The 25,983-nt window shown below is 42.5% G+C and overlaps 2 protein-coding genes across 5 annotated transcripts in view; one reads left to right on the top strand and one right to left on the bottom strand.

Moving 5' to 3' along the window:
* PIAS2 (protein inhibitor of activated STAT 2) overlaps positions 1-4,657 on the bottom strand; it is a 130,482-nt gene extending 125,825 nt beyond the window's left edge. For all 4 annotated transcript variants that reach the window (XM_055324436.1, XM_055324431.1, XM_055324434.1 and 1 more), the window contains exon 1: positions 4,487-4,657. In XM_055324436.1, coding sequence (XP_055180411.1) covers positions 4,487-4,510 — 24 coding nt within the window. In that variant the 5' untranslated portion in view covers positions 4,511-4,657. The remainder of the gene's footprint in view (positions 1-4,486) is intronic.
* A 15,537-nt stretch (positions 4,658-20,194) lies between these two features.
* Positions 20,195-25,983, top strand: part of KATNAL2 (katanin catalytic subunit A1 like 2) — a 66,153-nt gene continuing 60,364 nt past the window's right edge. Inside the window, exon 1 of the mRNA XM_055324429.1 lies at positions 20,195-20,218. The gene's annotated coding sequence lies outside the window, so the exon portion shown is untranslated. The remainder of the gene's footprint in view (positions 20,219-25,983) is intronic.

The raw sequence follows: 25,983 nt of genomic DNA, 5'->3' as shown, positions 1-25,983 counted from the left end.
GACTCCAGAAGGACGTCCTGGACCAAAGGCAGGAGCTAAACCGCTGAGCCACCCAGGGATCCCCAACACTCACAGAAAAGTTTGAATGTGCTTTCGTAGGCATGAACTCAAGTGAAGCCACCTTGGAAATTTTAGTTGTATACCACTCATGGCTTTGAATCACATGGTAGATTCAGTTGCATCTATCATATCTATTAATCTATTTTCTTGCCCAATAGTTGAGAGGGATGAGGGATGAGGGATTCTAACCTCAAATCCCCCATTAACTTTCTATTCTCCCTCTATATCCTCACAGCACCTGAAGCCACCACAATGGCAAGTCCTGCTAGGTGTAAAGAACCCAACACTCAAGCCCTCTAGACAGAAAAATCTTCTGTGTTACTCAAGACTCTTAGCCTCAAAGATCTTCTGCATCTTGTTTACCAGTATCTATTAGGAAAGTTATGATTACTCACTCTTTCACTAGCCCAAATACACACCAAGACTGCACACATTTACTCGTTTTTCTGACAGCCACGGAGATAATAAACTCAATGCACAAAAGGAAGGATGAGAAATACGGGCAGAAAGCCAAGGAAAGAAGGAAAAAAGAAAGTTACTGCAAGAGATTCCCCCCCTCCATCTCCACACTTGAGTGATGTGAAATAAGGAGGGTGGATTAACCAGAATAAATAAATAAAAAGTAAAAAATAAAAAGAACAGAATAAATAGTAGCAGGAACCTTTGTAAGGACTACCAAAAGACTGCACGAGCAACCCACAGTATACAATCAAAGAAGCATCTCATTTTTTATTTCAGCTCAGGGAAGTCAGCTTGAGATTCTCTCTCCCTCTTAGCCTCTTAGCCTCCACTGGCCCTCCTGCCCCCCTCCCTCATCTCTCTCTCTAAAATAAAAAAAATAAAAAAGAATTTTTTTTTTTCAAAAACCATTCTGGTTGAAGAAGAGATGAGGGAAAAAAAAAAAAAAAGAAGAGATGAGGGACTTCAGAACCCCGACTATTCTGCTTCTGCTCTATCCCTGTGCTTAGCTCTGCTAGAGACTATTTTGTAGAGAGAAAGGGGGGTAGCAGTGACAGAAGTCCAGACCACCAGATCTTATGAGCTTATCCCAGGTTAATTCACAACTAGCTAATTTGCAAACTAGTTAGCTCTGAAACTTCTACCAACATAAATGCTATAAACAAGCAACCAGTGAATTGAATAATTTCTTCTCTAGCACCTTGAAAGCTTCGAATACTTGAAGTGTACTTATAATCATCCTTGACTACTCAGCCCACAGTTTCTATTTACAGAAAACTTGCTCCTTCTGTTCCTCCAATCCATCAAAATCGTCTCGTGAATTAGATTTATGTGACAGGACACTAACCTTCTGGCCATAGTTGATTAGAACAGAAGTGGACCCTCATCTAAGCTCAGCAAGTCAGATCCTCTCTCTTGGAAGAGCTAAAAGAAATGTGTGCTGGTATTCTATTAAAAAGAAAGCAGCAGAGTGTAAGGCTGCCACATTCTGCTATGACTGGACAAGACCTCTAGCACTGGCTTACACAGCAGTCTCAAAAACTAAAATCATCTGGCAGCCTCTTAAGGTTCCACAGTAGTTGCCTCATCAAATAACCTCCACCTCCACCCTAAGCTTACAAAGCAAAGGCACAAGAATCACCAAAACACAGTGAGGACAGGAGATGGCATCACCAGCCCCAGAAAGGACCTGCTCTGGTTATACATGCCCCTAGTAAGTAGCACTAAACGATAATGGATAAAGATAATGGAAATCCTCTCAGCAGCAACAGTATGGGCAGCCAAATATATGACTTCCAAGTCAGCTATTTCCTCTACTGCCAAGTTAGCCAACAAACTAATGCTGGCCAGTTTTCCCTGGTCCTTTAATTTACGGGACTATCTCTCTGACCCCCACAGAATATATTCTGAAGCAGAGACCATTTAGAATGCCCTACATGTTTCTTCCTCTTTTCTAATTAGATTTTCAGTCAGCTGTCCTGTTTCCCCTCCAGTATTATATGTCACATAAGAAGGACACTGGCTGTCATTCTATTTAGTTCATAGATTGCAGGCTGATGGCTAGCAACACCACGTGGACCTGAAGGAAATTGCACAGAGCAGGAGAGCCCAGATTCTGAAGAGCATGGACTCTAAAGCTTGACATCTGAGGTTAAAAATCCCAGGTCTTCCAGCTCAAGCTATGTTGGGCTACTCAACCTGTCTACCTGTCTCAGTTTCTTCTGACAATTTCTTCTAATAATTCTATTACAATTGCAAGAATTAAACAGGTATGTAAAGTGCTTAGACCAGAGCCAGACAGGTAATAACCAGAGATATTATAATGGATATTTATTATCATCATCGTCATCACCACCACCACTGAAATGGGTGCAGGACATGGAGACAGTTCATCTTTAAATGTAGAAGATGCTGCTGAGCAACTAAAGCAAAGACTGGTGTGGATAACTCTTCCACCATCTATCTGCACACCCTTCTTGTCCTCTGAAAATTCTCCCCAGACTCTGCCGGGCACCTTACGTGAGGTGCCATCTTCCATCAAGTGTGGGAAGAAGCAAAGACAGCTGAAAAAGATGATGAAGCTGATCTACAAAACAAATTGTAGATGGCAAGGTAGGGGAGAGGGAAGAAAATGGAGAGGGAGGAAAGGAGGTGGGGGGGGGATAAAAGTGGGGAGCAAGAAGGGGGAAAGGACAGGTAAACCCAAAGAGAAAAACAGCATCTTTGGCTTCCATCCTGGCTCCACTCAAACTTCAGCACTGACTGCTCTTTCTGCCCTATACTTGTAAATAAATCCTCCCCTTTTTATTAAGCTTTGACAAACAACATTTATAAAAGTCTAATGCAAGTCTTGGAAAAACTTTTATCAACAAAAAAAATCCTAGAAGACGATCACTTGTATATATACGTTACTGCGCAAAAATTAAGAGGACACTGCACGTAAAAAAATTTTTTTGACCTTCCAACTTGTCTCCTTAACCAATCCTCAACCTAATGCATTCATTTACACAGCTGAGGCTCAGACCTGGTTGTTTCAAAAGCTCCACAGGTGTTAAAACTCCTGCACTTACCAACATGAATACCCTTTGCCCGCTAGCAAGGTTCTCCGTATAAACTAATATAGGGACACTATAAACTAATATAAAGAAAATGCATTCATGTACTTTTTACTAGGAATTAAGTAATTCGTTTTGAAACGACAGAAGGGAAAATGCCAGGTATTATGCAAACTATAACACACCCTCCCTTTAGATCGTTACACCAATAGGTTCTTTTGCTGATGTCCATCGTACCAGCCAGGTAAGCAGACAACATCCTTCTGACTCCATCCCTCGCGGGGGGGGGACCACAAACATACAAAACTGAATCTTTGACCGGATTCCTCTTCCTTCTTATTCCCAAAAAGTAATCCTTACATCGTAGTCTATTATGCAAAAGGACTGCAGTTAATTTCAAGTTCGCATTCAGCTCTACTTCGGTTTTTTTTTTTTTTTAAATCACGGTTTCCGTCCTGAAGTATTTCATTTCTGTCGCCAGTAATTCAGCGATCCATAAATAATAATAATAATAATAATGAATCAATCCCGTCCGTTTATCACAGTTCAGTTTCAGCTGAGGACTCTGAAGGTTACCAGCCCCGGGGAGGGGGGGCGGGATATCTTTTCCATTGTACCTCCCAGCACACCCGTTTTCAAACCCCGACTACAAAGATACCAACAATAAAGTTGTGACCTTGTTCTAAGGCCAGGAAGCAAAAGGCTCCCCCCAGCACCCCCCCGCCCCCCCGCGCGAGCCGAGTTCACAAGCCAAGCTCACGGCCCCTCGGCCTCTGCGAGCGGCTTACCAGGGCAGTAAGAAAACACCAAGGTGCGAGGTCGAGCCGAACAGCGAGCTCCCGGAGCGGCAGCACCAGCCACCGGAGCAGAGGCGGAGGACTCCTGAACGCCCCTCGGCGTCGCCGAAAACAGTCTCCCGGCAAGTGAGTACCGCGCGGACTTCTGAGCGGCCCCCCAAGGCGGACGGGCGGACCCCGCGCCCCGCCGCAGCCCGGACACCAGGCCGTCGGGCGCCCGCGAGACCCTCCCGGCCACGGCGGCGGCGGCGGCGGCGGCGGCGGCGGCGGCGGCGGCGGCGGCGGCGCCCCCGCCCGCCCCGCCCGCCCCGCGCGCCCCGCGCCAGGTGTGCCCCCCACCCCGGGCCCGACCCACCGGCCGCTCCGGGCCCGGCCCGCCGCCGCCCCCGCGCGGCCCAGCCGCCCGCCGCCGCCCGGCTCCCCTCCCCCGCCCGCCGGGCGCCCCGCTCGCACTCGGGCCGGGGCTGGCGGCTCCGCCAACCGGTCCCCGCGAAACAAGAAGCTGGCGGCCGAGCGACGCTGCGGCTTCCCCGCCTCGCCTCGCCTCGCCTCGCCTCGCCTCCCCCCCTCCCCTCCCCCGCGGCCTCCACTCTCCACTCCCGCGCCCCCGCTTACCCTCAACTCCTCGAAATCCGCCATTTTACACCACCCGCGGGCGCCGCCGCCGCTGCCGCCACAGCACCCCCTCCCGCTGCCGCCAACGACGCCGCCGCCACCACGGCCGCCGCCGCCGCCTCCAGCACCATCCTGCACTGGGCGCCGCTAAAGACGCCGCGGCCGCCGCCGCCGCCGCCGCCGCCGCCGCCGCCGCCGGGCCTGTCACGTGACCGGCGCGGGAGCTCCGCCCCCGGCGCGCGCGGCCCCGCCCCCCGCGCCCACCCGGCCCACCGCCTTCCGCCCACGTCTTCCGCCCGGGCCCGCGGCCCGCTCCCGCCGCCCGCCGGCCCCCCGCACGCCTTCCGGCGCCGCGCCCGCGGCCGTGCCCTCCTCCGCTCCGCCCCTGGGACGGGGACCCCGGCCGGGGGAGCGGCGGAGGCGAGGGAGACGTGGCCGGGGCTCCCGGCAGCGACGTTTCGGGAAAATCCTAACGGTGCCCTTGTAGCTGAAGGGAAGCAGCCGCCAGGAAAACCGCCCCCCAGAGTAGCGGCGGAACAGCCCCAGCATGGGTGCTGCCCAAGCCGCCGTTCCGATCTCACGGTGCACGACGGGCGAGACCTCGCCGCGTGGGTTCTGCCCTCCGAGTACTAACCTGGCTGATGCCTTGGCTTTGAAGGGCGCCTGAATGTCACGGACTGCAGACTCGAGAGGGTGGAGCGGCGGGACTTGGGGAAAGGTGAAAGAAGAGAGCGGAAGAGGAGTACTCCCAAAGATCCCCGGTTTTTTAAAAAGTCGAGCGGTCAGGGAAATCAGATAGCCGGGAAAGATGAAATGCCAAGGGCAAAATAGATGGAAGGGAAGCTCGGTGGCACCGGTGACGTGCTGATAAAGGATGAGAGAAGATGCTGAGTCAAGCTGCTCGGAAAATTCACTGGACCAAGCCCGGGGTTCAGATTTCCTTGAAGAGGTGGATGAAACCCACCCACGGGGAGAACTTTAAAACCCTTGAGACCATTTGCAGAGCCCTGTGTATTCTGGTGCCTGCCTACTGCCTCTTCCCATTCCCTGTTTGTTTAATGAATAAAAGAATGAATGAACAGCAACTAGAGTGATTTCTAAAGCTGGCTCTCTACCATTAACTTTGTGGTCTTCGCCTGGCTGCTTCTTGATTTTAGCTTATCCTCCTCTGGCCTTGGTTTACACCTCACTGGAGTTTAACGTTGTTCAACAGCCATTAAGTGAAGGTCACCGTGAACTAGGTGCTTTGAAGGAAGAGAAAGGTGAATAGAATACAAGCCTTCTGCCAAGAAGTTTACAACGCATACAAGGGACCAACATGAACACAAAATTAAGAGAAGGCATGGCCTCACCGAGAGTTGTTCGTAGTATTCGCTGTCGGGTTGGTAGGTTTGACTGCACGGCTCTAAGCGCTGTCCCAGACAGGCCTAGCCCAAGAATAACTAACGTCTTCCTTGCCACAGTGATTACATCAGAGCTGAACTGTAAATCCAACTACCACAGGGCATTTCCAGGCTTTGCCAATTAGATCAAGTGTGGGCCAATTTATTCAGTGATTAGAGGTGAGGAGACTTTCTAGCTTGTGGAGGTCTACAACCATTTTGCTACAATGAGGGGCCAGCCTGAGCACCAATCCATCTCATGGGCAAGAAGCACCCAAAAAAATCAGAATTAACTTTGACAACCCCACCCCCACCCCTGCCTCTTACTAGTTTTCTTAAGCTAGTGCCTTTCTGTTACTGTTTCAGATTGCTTTATTTCATTTTTAAGATTTTATTTATTTATTCATGAGAGACACAGGCAGAGGGAGAAACAGGCTCCATGCAGGGAGCCTGATGTGGAACTCGATCCTGGGTCTCCAGGATCACGCTCTGGACCGAAGGCAGGCACTAAACCACTGAGCCACCCAGGGATCCCCGTGTTTCAGATAGTTTTAGATAGTGTTTTCTGTTAGTAGCATCTGAAATAGAATGCTACTTGTCTCCCTAGACCAGATTACTAATTTGGCATCTTTTCTAAACTATACTAATACTCATTCAGTATTTGTTTTAAGGAAAGCCTGAGTGGTAAAGACTAGATGGGTGGCCTGTCTCTTTACTGTCACAAACAGTTCAGCTCTGGTCTAAATTTGTATATCCTACTCACAAGAAAGATATCTCTGTACTTACTTGAATCTAACTTCCTTATAATGTGACATGCAATGTTCCTGGAGCAGAACTGGGGAGGAGGAAGGTGTGAAAATCTCACCACCACGTTAGGCCACATACCAAAGTACCACTTCCAGCCACACACAGAACTATTCCCCTTGAGGAATTCCATTAAATACAACTTTCTCCTCATTACATTTTCCTTTTTTTTAAAGATTTTATTTTTAAGTAATCTCTGCACCAACATGGGGCTCGAATTTACAACGCCGAGATCAAGAGTCACACCTTCCACAGACAGACAGCCAGGCATCCCTCCTCATTACATTTTCAGTGATAAAATGTGTCAACACTTTTTATGGATTGAGGTTCTAGACAATTACCCACCTGGTCCACCCCCTTAACCTAGCTCCAATTAAAAAACATCAGTATTGGGACGCCTGTGTCGCTCAGCAGTTGAGCGTCTGTCTGCCTTCACCTCAGGGCACGATCCTGGAGTCCCAGGATGACTTCCGCATCAGGCTACTTGCACAGAGCCTGCTTCTCCCTCTGCCTGTGTCTCTGCCTCTCTCTCTGTCTCTCATGAATAAATAAATAGAATATTTAAAAACAAATCAGTATTGTAATTAAAGTGCCCTAAGATTATACTACATGAAGTCAAAAGTCTCAGGAGTAGTTTTTCTACCTATTAGCTGTGTGACTTTAGCAAAGTCACAACCTCATTTTCTAATCTATAAAATGAACAATTATTCCTGAACTCATTATGTTGAAGGATTAAATGAGATAATGTAACTTCACTTCATGAACTTAAAAATTGATAGATGATAAATTTTTTGTATCTAAAGAGCTGATAAACATATCCAAAAAAATATTAAGAGATAATCATATATCCATATGCTATATCCTAGTATCTTTAGAAAAGACTCAATGTAGTTAGACCATGCATGAAATTTTGAATTCAGTTCCAAGCACCTCTTATTAATCCTTTTTATTCCCATCTCTGAACCCGTCAATCCTCCCTGATATCAACATCTCTCTTCCACTAATTTCTTCTCTCCATATAACCATTTTCAAGCCTCCTATAATTCCAAGTCACATTTCTTCCTTTGCCAAGCATACATCTATTTTAATCATATTTCTTCACTCCTTTACAGTTTTCTGATAGTGTTTGACCTTAATCTTTACTGAAACTAATATCAAGGAAACCGAACAATGAATTTATCTTTTAATTTTATATAGACAACTTTTTATTCTGAAATTTTTAAACACCAAGAAAAGTTGAAAGCATAATATGATGAACTCCTGTATATTCCAACGAGATTCAACAATTATGGATATTTGAACAATAATTTTTATTAAGGTATAATTTACATACAATGAACTCATGTCTTAAGCTCTTCAGTTAGTTTTGAAAAATGTTTATTAAGTTACAGAACACTACCATTACCCCAAAATGTTCCAAGTTCTTTCTTGCCCCATCCCAGTCAAGGTTCCCAAAAGAAGCAATCAATGATCTGATGTCTAATACTATATATAGAGAGAACTAAAAAATGAGAGAACATTCTCTACTTATTTTTAAGTGCTATAATATCTTTGACGCCAAAACTAAAAAAAAAAAAAAAATAGTTTTCCCATCTAACTCATAAACACATCTTACTCTAGTAATACAAGGATGGTTTCACACAGCATATATATTAAACAACTTGGTAATTTGATCCAACTCACCACCTGAAAACAACCTAAAAATCTGGGTTTAGGGATCCCTGGGTGGCGCAGCGGTTTGGCACCTGCCTTTGGCCCGGGGCGCGATCCTGGAGACCCGGGATCGAATCCCATGTCGGGCTCCCGGTGCATGGAGTCTGCTTCTCCCTCTGCCTGTGTCTCTGCCTCTCTGTCTCTCTCTGTGTGACTATCATGAATAAATAAATAAAATCTTTAAAAAAAAAATCTGGGTTTAGGGGCAGCCTGGGGGCTCAGTGGTTTAGTGCCACCTTCAGCCCAGAGCCCAATCCTGAAGACCTGGAATCACGTCCTGCGTCGGGCTCCCTGAGTGAAGCCTGCTTCTCCCTCTGCCTGTGTCTCTGCCTCTCGCTCTCTCTGTGTGTCTCTCATGAATAAATAAATTCTTTTTTAAAAAATCTGGGTTTAGAAAAACAGAACCAAATGCCTAATATAAGGAATTATCCAATTAAAATCTTAGAAAGAAGTAATCCAGACAGTTAAACCAAACATTTGTCCTGAAGGCATTTGACAATCCAAAGTAAAATCTATAATATGAGCTCTGACTTTTGCAGGATTGTTGAGCAAGAGAGAAATAAATCTAAATCTAGTGCCACAGAAGATGGAAAGTCTAATAAATACCCTTCATCTTTAATAAAAGACTCCAGAGGGTAAAGATGTAAATCAGCACTTCCAAAGGTTGCAATTAGGTTTAACAGTAATCAGAAAATCTCAAGCTTTGTATACTAAATAAACAGGTCCTGTAGAGGCACTCTGCAGACACTGGGCAGAAACAATTAAGTCCTCTCCAAATGATATCATGATCCCAAACCTCAAATCACCCTGCACAGATAATTTTCCAAATAAAAGGACCAGCACACAGTAAAAAATCAGAATAAGACTGAAATCAAAGCACACTTACACTAAAAAATAAAAAGTTTTATAAGAAGAATCTAACAGAAACTCTATTCCAGAATTGAGAGGTTTAAGAACTCAATGCAGGGATGTCTGGGTGGCTCAGTGGTTGAGTGCCTGCCTTTGGCTCAGGGCATGATCCTGGAGTCCCAGGATCGAGTCCCACATTGGGCTCCTTGCATGAAGCCTGTTTCTCCTATCTCTGCCTTTCTGTGTCTCTCATGAATAAATAAAATCTTTAAAGTAAAGAAAGAACTCAATGCATAAGTTTAATAGTATACACACTTTAAGAGAAAATAACCAGAACGTATATCAGAAGGCTATTTATTTTTTTAAAGATTTCTTTATAAGAGAGAGGGAGTTGGGGGGGGAGCAGAGGGAGACAGTCCTCAAGCAGACCCCACACACATACACCAAGCATGGAGCCTGACATGGGGCTGCATCCCCATGACCCATGAAATCACAACCTGAGCTGAAACCAAAAGTCAGACACTCAACCAACTGAGCTACACAGGCACCCTAGAAGGCTATTCAGAATGAAGCACAGAGAAAACAAAACAAAAAAATGGAAAATGCATAAGAAAATAATGGAGGCCTAGAAGATGATGTTGAAAAGGTCTAACAAATGTTTAATTGGAGTCCTCAAAGAACAAGAAAGCCAGAATGAGATAGAAGAATTATGTGAAGAGATAAAAATCTGAGATGTTCTAAACTGATGAAAAAAAAAACTCAGTGAAAGGGTAACAAAACCCTTTGCCATCCTGCCTGAGAACTTGACCTTCAGGTAATTTTCTAGCTTTGTTCACTGGGAGGGTAACAGAGGGTTACAATTTTTTAAAAAATGACCTCTGACTAGTAAATTGCCTCTGATTCAGGAGGAACTATAAATGAACTAACTATAAATACTTGATGAGGAGGCCATACTTGGGTCTTTCCTGAGGGAGTTCAATTCACCAGTAAAATATAGCAGTTTTAAGTTTGTATGCAACTGATGGCATGACCTTCATGTGTTATACAGAACTACAATGAAAAATAGAATTAATCTGTAAGTATAGTGAAGCATTTTACTATACCTATCTTCATAATTGATAAAAAAGACAAAAAAATCATTAAAGTTATAGATTTTTGTTATGACATAATTAGCAAACTTGACCAAGTAAATTATAATGTGCAGAAAATGCATTATTTCAAGCACATATGGAATATTTACAAAAATTAAACATATTCTGACAATAGAGCAAGTCTCAACAATTTTTAAAATTGTGGTAAAATACACATAAAATTTTCCATCTTAGCCCTTTTAAGTGTACAGCTCACTGCCATTAAGAATACTGATACTGGGTAGCCCTGATGGCGCAGCGGTTTAGCACCGCCTGCAGCCTGGGGTGTGATCCTGGAGACCCAGGATGGGGTCCCACGTCGGGCTTCCTGTATGGAGCCTGCTTCTCCCTCTGCCTGTGTCTCTGCCTCTCTCTCTCTCTCTCTCTGTGTCTCTATGAATAAATAAATAAAATTAAAAAAAAAAAAGAATACTGATACTATGGGCACCTGGGTGGTTCAGTGGTTGAGCGTCTGCCTTTAGTTGAGGGAGTGATCCTGATCCGGGGATCGAGTCCCTGCGAGGAGCCTATTTAGGCCACATACCAAAGTACTACCTCCAGCCACACACAGAACTATTCCCCCTGAGGAGCCTGTTTCTCCCTCTGCCTGTGTCTCTGCCTTTCTCTCTGCGTCTCTCGTTAATAAATAAATAAAATCTTTAAAAAAAAAAAAGATTAGTCATACTGGGGGTGTCTGGGTGGCTCAGTCAGTCAAGCATCTAACTGGCTCAGGTCATGATCTCAGGGTCTTGGGATCTGGCTGAACGGGAAATCATTTTGTCCCTTTCCCTCTCCCTCTACCCCTCCCTTTGTGTATGCCCTCTCTGTCTCCCTGTCTCTCTCAAATAAATAAATGAAATCTTAAAAAAAAAAAAAAGCATAGTCATATTGGGGGCACCTGGGTGGCTCAGTCAGTTAAGTGGCTGACTCTTGATCTCAGCTCAGGTCTTGACCCCAGGGTCATGAGTTCAAGCTCCACATTGGCCTCCACTGTGGGTGTGGAGCCTACTTAAAACAAACAAAAAAAAAGTTAGAGTAGTCACACTGTTGCACAACCATGTCACCATCCATCTCCAGAACTCTTTTTATCTTCCCAAACCGAAACTGTACTCATTTAAAAATAACTCCCTATTCTGCTCTGCCTCTAGCCCCTGGCAACCACCATCCCGCTTTTCCTATGACTACTCTCAGTATCTTACATAAGTGGAATTATACAGCATTTCTGTTTGTGACTGGCTTATTTCCCTTAAAATAGTGTCTTCAGAGTTATATCCCTGTTATAGCATACATCAGAATTTTCTTCCTTTTTAAGGCTGAATAATATTCCTCTGTGTGTATATACAATATTTTGTTTATCTATTTATCTGTCAATAAACATTTAGGTTTATCTCAGTCAGTTTGGGCTACCGAAACAAAATATCACACACTGGGTAGCTTGAACAACGTTTTTTTTTTTTTTTAATCACAGTTCTGAAGGCTGGGAAGTCCAAGATCAAGGTGCCAAAAGATTTGGTATCTGATAAGGGCCCCCCTTCCTGGTTTGCAGATAGCTCCCTTCTTGCTGTATTCTTACATAGCGGAAAGACAGAGCTCTGGTGTTGTCATCTTCTTATAAGAACATTAATCCCATCATAGGGCCTCCACCCTCCAACCTTATCTAAACCCGAATACCATTACATTGGGAATTAGACCTTTAGCAGGTGGATATCGGGGAGTTGAGGAGAGCACAGACATTCTGTCCATAGCAGGTTGCTTCTACCTTTTGACTATGGTGAATAATGCTGCTATGAACATGGGTATAGAGATACTTCTTTGAGACCCTACTTTCATTTTTTTTTTTTTAAGTATCTACTCAGAAGTGGAATTGCTGGAGCACATGATAATTCTGCTTTTTTGTTTTAAGGAACTGCCATACCATTTTCAAAAGTGGCTGCACTATTTTACATTCCTACCAGCAATGCACAAGGGTTCCAAATTCTCCACATTCACATTAATACTTGTTATTTTCTGTTTTTCAAAAGTTGCCATCTTAATAGGAGAAAGCTGGTGTTTCATCATTTTGATTTGCATTTCCCTAATGATTATTAATGTTGAAAATCTTTTCATATGTTTATTGGCCACATGTCTATCTTCTTTGAAGAAATGTCTACTCAAATCCTTTACCAATTTTTTAAATCAGATTGTTTTCTTGTTGTTGTTGAGTTTCACTAAATTTAAAAGGATTGAAATCATACAGATTATGATCTGTGCACAATTAAGGTAGAAATCAGTAAGAGGTAACTAGAAAATCACCATATTTTTGGAAATTAGGAAGTAGCTTTCTAAATAACCTATGAGCCAATGAACAAAAGGCTAGGCAGCACTCACCTAGAGAAACTCTTACACCGCACATACATAGTAGGAGGTATATAAAAGGGTATTTATTACATCACTGTTTGTAATAGTGAAGCACTGAAAAAAAACTTACCTTGTCCATCAAGAAGAGAGTGTGCTATGTTCCTGAAAAAAGAATGCTATGTGTATAAAATAAGAAAAAAAATTAATAAGCTAGAGTTACACACAAATAGGCAAATTCCAAAAACCATGTGAAATGAAAAAATCAAGTTGGAAAAAAGTTAAATAACCTTTCTACACATTTTTCTGAAATATGAAACAATGGTATAGATTTACAGATGTGTACATATGTGATAGAACTTCAAAAACATGCATGTGAATGATGAATACCAAAACCAGGACAGTGGGTACCTCTGAGAAGGGAATGGGATTGTAGGGTATTCTGCAAGATTCCATGATAGTTTTTTTTTTCTTAAAAAAAAAAACAAAACAAAACTCAAAAACAAAACAAAACAAAAACACTTGAAGCAAAGAGGGCACAGTGTTAATATATGACAGATTTGGAGGTACCCGGGTGGCTCAGCGGTTGAGCATCTGCCTTTGGCTCAGCTCATGATCCTGGGATCCCGGGATCAACTCCCACATCGGGCTCCACACAGGGAGCCTGCTTCTCCCTCTACCTGTGTCTCTGCCTCTCTCTCTCTCTCTCTCTCTCTCTCTCTCTCTCTCTCTGTGTGTGTGTGTCTCTCATGAATAAATAAATAAAATCTTAAAAAAAAAAAGATGTGACAGATTTGGAAAGTGGATGTATCAATATACTTTCCTCTATATTTGTGTGCTTGAAACATTTCATAATAAAATACCAAATACATCCTAGATCTGATACTTCTTTACAACTTCCCTGCTCCTGCTACCATCAGCCTGAGCGACTGTAGGAGCCTCCTGTTTTGTTTAGTTGCTTTCTATCTTGTCCTGCTATGATTATGTGCCACACAACAGCCAGCATGATATTTTATCGATATAAATCTGAGTTCACTGTCCCCTGATGCAAAACCTTTGAGTGGGTTTACAGCACTCTAAAAATAAAAATTACACTCCTTACCACAGTCCACAGGCCCTTGTGTTATCTCCAACACTTGGCTCTTAGTCTTTTTCCACTATCATTATTTGTGCCCCCAAACTTTTACCTTTCTTTTGGAACCTTTCACTAATCAAATGATATTAATTAATCGTTTATGGGTACAGTTATTCCTAGAGTCCTCAGCTTCCACTAGAATATAAATTCCATGAAAGTGGGGACTTGGTGCTCTTTTGTAACCCCATTGCTAAGAATATCATTAAGTGTGATGCATTTTTTTTGGATGAATGAATAAGTGATTTCTTTTTCATTCAAAAAGGAGGGGATTACACTTTAGTGGTTATTAAAAAAAAGGTACAATCAAACAGATGGAGGCTGAAAATTACAGGGTACTCTGTCAATGATAACAAATGCTAAGACTCATTAAGCATTCATTATGCACCAGGCATTTCCAAGCACTGGGACCGCATCCTTCTTGGGGTGCATGTCAGTCTTGTTCCCCTTTTCATAGGCCCTAAAAAATCTATTTGTGACATGGAAGCCTCCTCCCCAGTCCCAGCTAATTGGATCTGGATTGAACATGGGGTGAGAAAAGCCCATCTGTTAGCCAGGAGGAAGCAATCAGATGCTTTTTCTTGAAAATTGTGCTGAGAGTCCTGCGGGCTCAAAGAGTTGTTTGAAGATGAGTCATGTTAATGGCAGGACATTTTTGAATGAAGGGGACAGCTGTTGAGGTCGCTGAAGCTGCACTGGTATCTGCCCTTTCTGGACCTTGTTGTTCAATGTTTCCTGGGCTTAAAGACACAGTCACCCCTCTGTCCTCCCAGTGACATCCAGTCCCTTCGTTTTTTAAAATGAATGCTGCTAAGTCTCTTTGTTTTGTTGATGATTCATTCTAAAGGCAGTAAACCATCTCTTAATCAAGGACACTTGATTAGGACAGTCTTCCCCATGCGTGGTCTCATTAAATTCTTGTAACTTTATGAGAGGGTATTACTCTTCCCATTTTACGGACAAGGAGACAGGCTTGAACAGGTCCAAAGCCATCCCTAAAATCACAGAGCAGTGAAAATTGCAATCCTGGTGTGACTCTGGAGAGGAGCCAGAGCCGCTCCATGTTTCTGCAGGAAAGGCAGCACTGTGCTGAGATGAGGTTAGGAAACGACAGCCAACATTTTAATACCCTGTAGGGTGCTGTACAAAATGACAGTGATAAAAATGATGGGGCAAACCCCAGATTTCTTTTTTAAGATTTTATTTTTTGATGAGAAACACAGAGAGAGGCAGAGACAGAGAGGCAGAGGGAGAAGCAGGCTCCTCGTGGGGAGCCTGATGTGGGACTCCGTCTCAGGACCCCGGGATCATGCCCTAAGGGCAGATGCTCAACTACTGAGGCACCTAGGGGCCCCAAAGCCCAGATTTCATTCTGCTCTTGGAGAAGATCCAGAAAAACTGTTATTCTCACTTTTCCACAGTCGTTGGCAGAGAGAGATTTATATCAATGCAGAATGGCTATATGATTAAAACGTTTTCTCTTTCTGTTGACAGAGTTGACAGTTTTTAAAGAATGGCAGGATTCTTTCTTTAGCAACATAAAAAACAGACTTTTAACAATATGTATTCGGAGATGACATAGAGTTGACTGTCACAGAGTTTGGAATGAGGCAGGGATATTTCTTGTCATTCCTGATAACTCCCCCTCATTCTCGCACGCCTTGAGGAGCCCTACTAAAGGGGGTGTGACACAGTGGGGTTGTGAATACAGAAATCCAAGGTGTTTACTCAGGGAAGGGCTAGGGGAGAGAAAGGCACCGGGATTGATGGATTAAAGTCTGATTTGAAGAGAAAAATCAATCAATCAAAGCTTATGATTTAAAAACTGTCAGAATTCACTTTGTAGAACATCCTCGCTATGAGAGAAAAAGAAAGTGGAATAATTTGTTTTCTCCAACTGAAGTTGAACTGTATTTTCAATGCTTCAGAAAAGAATATGCCCTGAAAAAGAAGTGATAAGCTGGAGCTCTATCTTATATACATCAAATGACCCAACTTGGAAGCATCATTAATGTGTGCTTCAGACACAATATTGTTACTTTGGTAGTTATTTAAACTGTTTAAATCTCAAGCATAAAAAATTTTAATATGTTTTATAAAATAAGGGGAAAATATATTCTTCTTAGAAAAAGGAGAGGGTGCTTGGGTGGCTCAGTCAGTTAGACATCTGCTTTGCTTCTCCCTCTTGCTCTGCCCCTCCCCCTGCTTGTGCCCTCTCTCTCATGGTCTTTCTTTCAAATCAGTCAATAATTTTTTTTTAAAAAAGGAAAATTTGCATTCATTTCTATTTTTCCTGATTAAGCAAACTCTATGTTCAACGTGGGGCTTGAACTCACCACCCTGAGATTGACAGTCGCTCTGCCAACTCAGCCACCCTGGCACCCCTGAGTTTCTTAAAGGGAAAACTTATGCATGTGCCTTTGCTTTTTCTTTTTAAAGCAGTGTATTTAATTAAAACTAACATTAAGGGGTGTCTGGGTGGCTTAGTCGGTTAAGTGTCTGACTTTTGGTTTCTACTCAGGTCATGACCTTAAGGCCATAGGATTGAGCCCCACATCAGGCTCCGCTCAGTGCAGAGTCTACTTGGGATTCTCTCTCTGCCTCTGTCCCTCCTGCTCATGCTTGCTCTCTCTCTTAAATAAATAAATAAATAAATGAATAAATAAATAAATAAATAAATAAAAATCTTTTTAAAAACCTAATTTTAAAACACAGTGAGATAAGACTGGGGAGAGATAGACATGTCCAGATCCAAGTTTGGATGATCTGGGACACCACACAGGATTTTGGAGGTAGTAGTGTGGTAAGATCTCTGTTCTAGAAAACTAACTCTAGGAGTAACTCTGTGGCCAGATGATCTCCAAAGACCTTACCTGAGACTATGCCCTCTCATTATAGTACCTGCTTCATTATTCTTCATCTGGACTGCTTCCAAAGCTTCCTTCCTGACCTCCCAACTCCTGGCAGTCACCTTTTCAAAGTTGCCTTAATTTCTGAAGAATATTTTCACTGGATAGAGAATTCTAAGTTAACAGCGTATTTTTTTTCTTTCAGGACATAAGAGATTTTTTTTTAAGATTTTATTCATTTATTCATGAGAGACAGAGACAGAGAGAGGCAGAGACACAGGCAGAGGGAGAAGCAGGCTGCATGCAGGGAGCCTGATGTGGGACCCGATCCTGGATCTCCAGGATCACGCCCTGGGCTAAGGGCAGGCAGCGCTTAACCACTGAGCCACCTGGGCTGCCCTGTATTTTTATAATCAACTGGATTCTCAGATTGTTTCAATGTCTTGGCTATTATCAATAATGCTGCAATGAATTTAAGGATACAGATACCTGTTCAAGATGGTGATTTCATTTCCTTTGGATATATACCCAGAAGTGCAACTGATAGATTAAATGGTAATTCTATTTTTAATTTTTTGGAGGCGTCTCCATACCATTTTCCATAGTGGCTGTACCAATTTATATTGCTACCAACAGTACATAAGAGTTCCTCTTCTTCATATCTTGGCCTGCCTTTTTAAAAATTTGTCTTCATAATAATAGTCATTCTAACAGGCGCTTTTGACTTGCATTTCCCTGATGATTAGAGGTGTTGAGCACCTTTTTGTGTATTTGTTATTCACTATATGTCTTCCATTTTTTTTTTATTGGATTGTTTGGGAGTTATTTGCTATGGAGTTGTGTAAGTGCCTTATATATTTTGGATATTAACCTCTCAGAAAGGTGGCTTGCAAATATTTTTCTTCCATTCCATAGGTTGTCTTTCCGTTTTGTTGATAATTTCTTTTGTTGTGAAGAATCTTTCTAGGTTGATGTAGTCTAACCTGTTGATTTTTGTTTTTGTTTGTGCTTTGGTGTCATATCCAAAGAAATCATTGCCAAGGCCTATGTTAAGGAGCTTTTCCCTATGTTTCCTTCTAGGAGTTTTATAGTTTCAGGTCTTATATTTAGGTTTTAATCCATTTCAAGTTAATTTTTGTGAATAGTGTAAGATGGGGGTGCACAACTTCACTCTTGTGCATGTGAATATCTAGTTTTCCCAACACCATTTACTGAAGAGACTGTCTTTCCCCCATTGAGTATTCTTGGCTCACTTGTCAAATATTAGTCAATCAAAACAAATTTCTTAATGTGAGTCTTGGTTAGAAAAGTCTGAAAGCCAGTGGTCATGTGAATGAGATTCTTTAGAAAAAATTACATTAAATTTGGAAATAACACAAAACAGTATAGCATGACCTCCCAACGTCACACTAGAACAATGCTTAGGAGGTCCAATCTCTATCCAATAGGACTTTCTGTGATGATGGAAATGTTCTATACGTGTGTTATTCAATTTTTCAGCCACTAGCCACATGTGACAGCTAAATACTAGAGACATGGCTAGTGTGACTGAGGGATTAAAAATTTAACTTTATTTAATTTTAATTAAAACTTGAATGTAAATGGACAAACTAGAGGAATGTATCTATGCCCCTGAGAAAAAATTCCAAAGGCTATGGTTGTATTGCTATGTAGAACATTAACCAGTTTTGTATCTAACCCAGCAGTGTCACTCTGTTTTCTTTAAATGCCTGTGAATACCTAATACCTCAAAATGCTCTTTAAACCACTTTTACCATTTAACTGCCTCCCTCCCTCAAGGACTTAAGGGAAATCTTTGACATCTGTTCGTTTATACAAAGAAATGTTATGTTTTTAATTTTTTGAAAATCCTGTCAACAAAACAGTGTACTAAGTGCAGTGGGAAATGTATGTAAATATCAGGAATCATTTTCTCTCTGTTTAAACTCTGGGTGGGGTAAGTGTAGTGATTGGAAAGGCTCCATTGAACTGTCCTAGAAAGTGATTTCCTGGGTGAGTCTTAGAGGCAATACAGGCTTTTATTACGCAAATGAGGTCAGAGTGATCCTCTAAGGAAAATAAACTGCACAGGAGCAGTTGAGATTCTTGTATGCTGGGGATGGGGAAGTGGGGGGTTGCCTGGGTTGGGGTGGGAATGACAGGTGAAACTAGACAGGGAGGGTGGCCTCATGGTATAGTGGAAAAGCACACTGGCTTCAGTAAGGAGACCTAGTTTTGCTTCCTAACTTTATCTTGTTGGATAACTTAGAATTGGCTATTTGGCTCATTGGGCCCATTTTCACAACCATAAATTGGGAGTGTTAGTAACTTTTCCATGGGGTGTTAGGATTAAATTAGCTAACCACATAAATCACATAGTGCGTTGTCTGGTGCTACAGATGTTTTAATAAATTATAGTTACTATTTCTAATGAGAGAGAGGTCAACAGTTTCAAATGGTGCTACATTTAAATAAGATAAAGGTGTAAAATAACGTATAATTGGCTCTAATTAGGAAGTTATTGAAGACTCTGGTAAGAACAGCTTCAAAGGAGGAGGGGCGGAATGTATTGAGAAACAGGTGGGGGGTGAGGGAGTGAAGAAGAGGACAGCCAGTCCTTCCAAAAATCTTGACGTGAATGGGAGAGAGGTGATTCAACTCAGCAATTTCAAGACGAGAGGTTTCGTGTTCTTGTTTTTAGATTGAGCAAACTGGAATATTTTTGTATCCTAAGGTAGAGAATGGAAGAAGCAGCCTGAAGATAACGAGGAGGGGATGGTTCAGAGTAGGATTAACAGCAGAAACAGAAAGACTGTGAAGACACAAAGTAGTTAACACAAGAACATGGAGCAGAGGAAAGTGTAAAGTCCATGTCTGTCCGCTTCTAAGGAGCATAGGTCTGAGGTGGAGGGAGTCGAGGAGAAGGGATAGGCTGATGCACACTCTGCACCCCAGAAAGCCTCCGACACCCAAAGTCCACAGCAGATTTTTCTCGTCTAAAAGGACCACTTGCCGACATTTCGAAGTTCTTTCCGCACCTTTGCCTTAATTCAGAGGGAGAAGGGGGCCTAGAAAAGGCGGGATGTCAAAGTGTACTCTTGGGCACGCAGGCGTTGGGTCACAAAGGCCCGAACAACTGCCGAAACCAAGGGCAGATACTGCGGTACAGAAACTGGGTAACTCGCCCTTTCGAGACAGAACTCAGCGAACCTAGACAGTTTCAAAGCCCGCCCCAAGCCTTGTCAATCACCCCTCCTCCCTCTCTTGATTGGTCAACGCTCCGGACCGACCGTGCTTATTTTAATATTGATTGGCATGAGAAAGAATCCATTTGTGCCCCGCGATTGGCCGAGCTGTTTAGGCTCCAGCCAATCGTGAAAGGGGGCGGGCTGGTTAAGCGTCAGGTTTCCCCAAGCCGCTTCCTCCCGGAGTAGCGGTCCAGCGAGCGACGGGCCCTTTTCACCGCGACGGCCCTAACGCGGAGGCTGATGGAGCTTTCTTACCAGACCCTCAAGGTCACGCACCAGGCACGGGAAGCGGTAAGGAAAGCAAAATACAAAAAAAAGAACTGTACCAGCAGCGCCTCCCTCCTGTTGCGGCGGCCCGGTTTGCTTGTCTCCGGTTGCTATGGCGACAGAGGGATTCCTGCCCCGCCCTCTCCCAGCCGAGTGGCGCAGGCGCAGGGAGGGATCTTATTCCGTAATCCCCACTGGTCCAGTCCGCTGGCTGGGCTCGAGCCCGTGATGGGGATAGGATGGGTCTGGGAGCCAGGCGGGGTTGGGGGTGCCTACAGGTTTGAGGAAAGGGACTGCAGTTTGTGATTTAGGGAACGGTGTGGTATTTGTTAGACCCGCTGTCTTGATGGGTGAGCAGGTGTGGTCAAAATGAAGCTTGTTGAAAGGCAGGGCAGCTCTGACCTGGGGGTTGGGACCCTGATTCTCCACTTACCAGGCTACTTACCAAGAACTTAGGTATTTAATTCCCCTCTCGGGCCTCCAGTTCTTGGGCTGTAATCCTCTTCTCACGGAGATTACTTGAACTTTACAGCACATACAGGGGTTTCTGTTGTATCATCTGCTAACTGGCCAGCTGTACTTTCCACAATACTGCACATGAATTGAGGACATACTCAGTGCCAGGCATTGGGGAAATAAAAACAATGCTTTGAGAGGAGGGGGGATAAATACAAGTAAAGTTAAAAAAAAATACTGATATCTGGGCCCCCACCTCTGGAGATTCTGATTTACTGATTTTGGGTGGATTCTGTGCATCGACTTTTTTTTTTTTTAAGTCCAGCAGTGTGATTACAGTGTATAGCCAAGGTTCTCCCACCTCAGAGATGACTAATAATACGGAAGAAGATAGAACCCTCTAGTTGGCCTTACATTCCCCTCTACCTACCAACCACTTTCTATTTCTCTCCAGCTTCTGGAAAGGGTTGGTGTTGCTACTGTCTTATGTCTGGATTGTCCTCAAGCTCTTTTCAATCTAACCCAAATTACCTGCATCAGAGCCTTTTGCGTTGGCTTTTAATAAAGCAGATTCCTGGACCTCACCATGACTTACTTACTGAATCAGAAACAATCTGGGATGGAGTCTTGAAAAGTCCATTATAAACACACATACAGATTTGAAAACCACTGCCCTAAATGGTCCCATACATTTTCATGATATCCAGTGCCATCTATATGCCAACAACCCCTACCCCCTAAACTGATTCTAGAATGGATTTCTTTGCTGGGTCCCAAGACCACATGGTATTCTAGAAGATGGATGGAATACAGAGAGGACAATGAATCAACTGATTACCTGACAAATCTAGTGGGGTATCTCAAGTATCTGCATCTTAATTTGTTCAATAGCTTACTTTTTGCTTCCCTCCTAAAACCTGTACCTGTACCATTCCCAGTCTTCCTCTACCTAGGAATGTGAAACCACCATCTGCCAGTTGCTCAAATGAGAGTTCTGGGAGTCATCCTTAGATCCTTCCTCCTAGTCCCTTCCTTCTGTCCTCTACATAAGAAAGACATCAGCATTCTTACTGATTCTATTTCTATAATAGGTCATTAATCGTCCCTATTTCCACAGCCAAGATTCTGATCCAAGCCACCATAATCTCTTACCTATACCACTGTAATAGCCTCCTAACTATTCTTCCTGTTGGATTTTACCTCCCTCTAGTCCATTCTTCATCCAATGATCTTAAAATTGTGTCACTCCCTGATTGGCATCCTTTTATGGGCTTTTCATTACACTTAGGATAAAACCTCCAAACCATGTGACCTACAGAGCACTGCAATGATGTGGCCCAGCTTCCATGTCTGGTCTCTTCCTTACCACTTTCTGCTTTGCCTCCCACTGATCCAGGCACATTCTCTTTAATCTTACATGTTTCTGAACTCCACATACTCTGTACCATACAAGTTAGTATTTAATTGTGATTTATTTTTAAAGATTTATTCAACAATTTTAGGAGAGGGGCAGAGGGAAGAGAGAGAGTATCCTGAAGCATACTCACCACTACAAAGCTATACTCATCAAAACAGTATGGAACTGGCATAAAAACAGACACATAGATCAATGGAACAGAATAAAAAACTCAGATATGGACCCACAACTATATGCTCAACTAATCTTTGAGAAACCAGGAAAAAATATATAATGGATAAAAGAACTTTAACAGATGGTTTTGGGAAAGCTGGACAGCCACATGCAGAAGAATAAAATGAAACTGGACCACTTTCTTATACCACACTCATAAATAAATTCCAAATGGATGAAAGACCAAATATGAGACAGGAAACCATCACAATCCTAGAGGAGAACACAGGCAGCAACCTTTTTTGACCTTGGCTGTACCAACTTCTTATTAGACACGTCTCTGGAGACAAGGGAAACAAAAGTAAAAATGAACTACTAGGGCTTCATCAAGAGAAACAGATTCTGTACAGCTAACAAAACAATAAAAAAACTAACGAGCAAAGGGTTTATCAATCTTAGTAATTCTTTCAAAGAACCAGCTCCTAGTTTTGCTGATCTGTTCTATTGTTTTTTTTTTATTTCTGTATCATCAATTTGTGCTCTAATCTTTATGATTTCTCTTACTCCTCCTGGATTTAGGCTTTATTTGCTGTTCTTTTTCCAGCTCCTTTAGGTGTATGGGTAGATTGTGCATTTGAGACTTTTTGTTTCACAACCAACACCAAAGAAATCAATTTTTAAAATTTATTTATTTTTGAAAGATTTTATTTATTTATTCATGGAAGACACAGAGAATGAGGCAGAGACACTGGCAGAGGGAGAAGCAGGCTCCCTGCAGGGAGCCCGTGGCGGGACTCGGTCTCAGACCAGGATCACGTCCTGAGCTGAAGGCAGACGCCCAACCGCTGAGCCACCCAGGTGTCCCAAGAAATATATTTATATGAGAATATTATGAGCAATGATATGCCAAAAAATTAGGCAATCTGGAAGAAACGGATGCATTCCTAGAAACATAAACTACCAAAACTGAAACAGGAAGAAATAGAAAACCTGAACAGATCCATAACCAGCAAAGATATTGAAGCAGTAATAAAAAATCTCCCAACAAATTAGTGTCCAGGGTGAGATGGCTTCCCAGCGGAATTCTACCAAACAGTTAAAGTAGAATTAATACCTATTCTTCTGAAGCTGTTTCAAAAAATAGAAATGGAAGGAAAATGTGCAAACTCATTCTGTGATGCCAGCATTACCTTGATCCCAAAACCAATAAAAAAGATCCCACTAAAAAGGAGAATTATAGATCAATATCCCTCATGAATACAGACGCAAAAATTCTCACCAAGATACTAGTTAATAGGATCCAACAGTGTATTAAAAGGATTATTCACCATGACCAAGTGGGATTTATTCCATGGCTACAAAGGTGGTTCAATACCCACAAATCAATCAGTGTGATACAGCACCATAAAAGAAAGGACAGGAACCACATGATTCTCTCAATAGATGCAGAGAAAGCATTTGACAATATACAGCATCCTTTATTGATAAAAACACCATATGTTAAAGACCCTGAGATCATGACCTGAGCTGAAGGCAGACGCTTAACCAACTGAGACACCCAGGCACCCCAAGAGACTCTAACTATAGGAAACAAACTGGGTTTGTTGAAGGGGAGATGGGTGGAGGGACAGGGTAATTGGGTGATGGGCATTAAGGAGGGCACTTGATGTAATAAGCATTGGGTGTTATATGCAAGTGATGAATCACTAAATTCTACCTCTGAAACTAGTAATACATTATATGTTAATTAAATTGAATTTAAAAAATTTAAAAAAGAAGAAAGGAGAGGGAAACCTTGAACAAAAACAAAAATAGAACAACAAAAACCTCAAAATAAATGTAGTATCTGATTAAAATAAGACTTTTTCCAATTTGTAGACTTCTGTGACTTTCTTCTTTTCAACTTGAATTTAAGATCCTCTTAAATGTGCTAAGGGCAAGGAAGCTCTGAGGAGCAATTGCTTTAGTGTTTTTAATTTGACCATACAATTCAAAACAAGTAAACAGTAATTGGTATCAATGCACAAGAATGCTCTCTGGAATGCTATAATTGATCCACACATTCATGTGTACACACAGAATAATCCTGGAACAAAGTTAATTTTATTTATTTTCATATGTCATTATATATACTTTTCAAAAGTTGTGACTTTGCCTCTGTGAGACTTTTATATTAAAAAAATACCTGCTATAAGTGTTAGCTGATTAATGAGGTGGTTGACTAGGTTTTTAAACGAGTGTTGTTAAGTGCCTTAGCTTTTATTAATTGTACAGGCCCCTAAAAAAAAAGAGTAATTGAAAATTTAATTACATCAATGTTTTTCTTGAAAGAACTGAGGCTTATTAAACTTTAAATGTTCAAACATTTAAGCATCTATTGAAATACCAATAGCAATAAACAATGTGCAGTTCTAAATACTAATTAAACAAACTCTAAATCACCATAAAGCAAAGCTGAATTTTAAGTAACTTTTATGTTTTAAGTGCTCTTCTCTGCTCTTGCATAAAGAAGATTAACCACTTCACTACTGACCACTGCAGCAGCCTTGCAGGCATCTCCTAAGATGCTGTGGCAACTGTGGGACGTGGACCAAGAAAGGGAGGCTAATCATTCAACCTGGAACACTTTGCTAATGTCACACTGCTACTCTTTGGAGACTTGTTTTTGCACCTTATTTCTCTTTTAACCACTAGAAGAGAATATGAAAGTATACAGATATGAATTTGTATATTTTATGGTTTGGGTTAAAAATACCCCTTCTTGGGGCAGACCCGATGGCATAGTGGTTTAGTGCCGCCTGCAGCCCAGGGTGTGATCCTGGAGGCCCCGGATCTATCCCATATCCGGCTCCCTGCATGAAGCCTGCTTCTCCCTCTGCCTGTGTCTCTGCCTCTCTCTCTCTCTGTGTGTTGCTCATGAATAAATGAATAAAATCTTTAAAAAAAATACCCCTTCTTTTGGAAAAATAACATTTATTAGGTTTTATTTTATTTTATTTTAAGATTTTATTCATTTATTCATGAGAGACACACAGAAAGAGGCAGAGAGACACAGGCAGAGGGAGAAGCAGACTCCCTGCGGGGAGAGCTGGATGTGGGACTCAATCCCAAGACCCCAGGATCACAACCTCAGCTGAAGGCAGACACTCAACCACTGAGCCACCCAGATGCCCCAGGTTTTATTTTTAAATGTAAAATGTATGTATCTCACCACCCAGATGTCTCTCTCTCTCGCTTTTTCTTAAAGATTTTATTTATTTGAGAGACACAGAGAGCATGTATGTGCATGTGAGAGCAGGAGAAGAGGAAGAGAATCTCAAGCAGACTCCTTACTGAGCTTGGAGCCTGAGGTGGGGTTTAATCCCATGACCCTGAGATCATGACTTGAGTGTGGACTTAGATGGTTAACAGTGGGAAGAAAGGGGACCAGAGAGGAGTGAGCTGTGCAAACAAATTGTTCCATATTTCTGAGGTTTTGGATGAAAACTGAGCTGTGCATTCATAGAGTGAAAATGTACAAAGCTGGGGAAAAGCCAGTTACCAAGGAATGATAAGCTGAACAACTAGTGGTGTTCATATAACCTCCTAATAACATTGAGAGACATTGTAATGCCAAGACCAACAAGTGGAGAAATGCTGTGGAGCAGCAGAGCACTCTAGAGGTACCAGGAAGGCCGTGCATTAGAAGAAAGCTAAACTAGCCCTAGAGTAAGGCTACTGTAGATCTCTCTCTCAACAAAGCTTAAAAGGAAGGCTTGGTAGA

Source organism: Nyctereutes procyonoides, unplaced genomic scaffold (assembly GCF_905146905.1).
Source record: "Nyctereutes procyonoides isolate TBG_1078 unplaced genomic scaffold, NYPRO_anot_genome, whole genome shotgun sequence".
Taxonomy (NCBI): domain Eukaryota; kingdom Metazoa; phylum Chordata; class Mammalia; order Carnivora; family Canidae; genus Nyctereutes; species Nyctereutes procyonoides.
The sequence above is the reverse complement of the archived record's forward strand: the minus strand, read 5'-3'. Positions and strand labels throughout refer to the sequence as shown.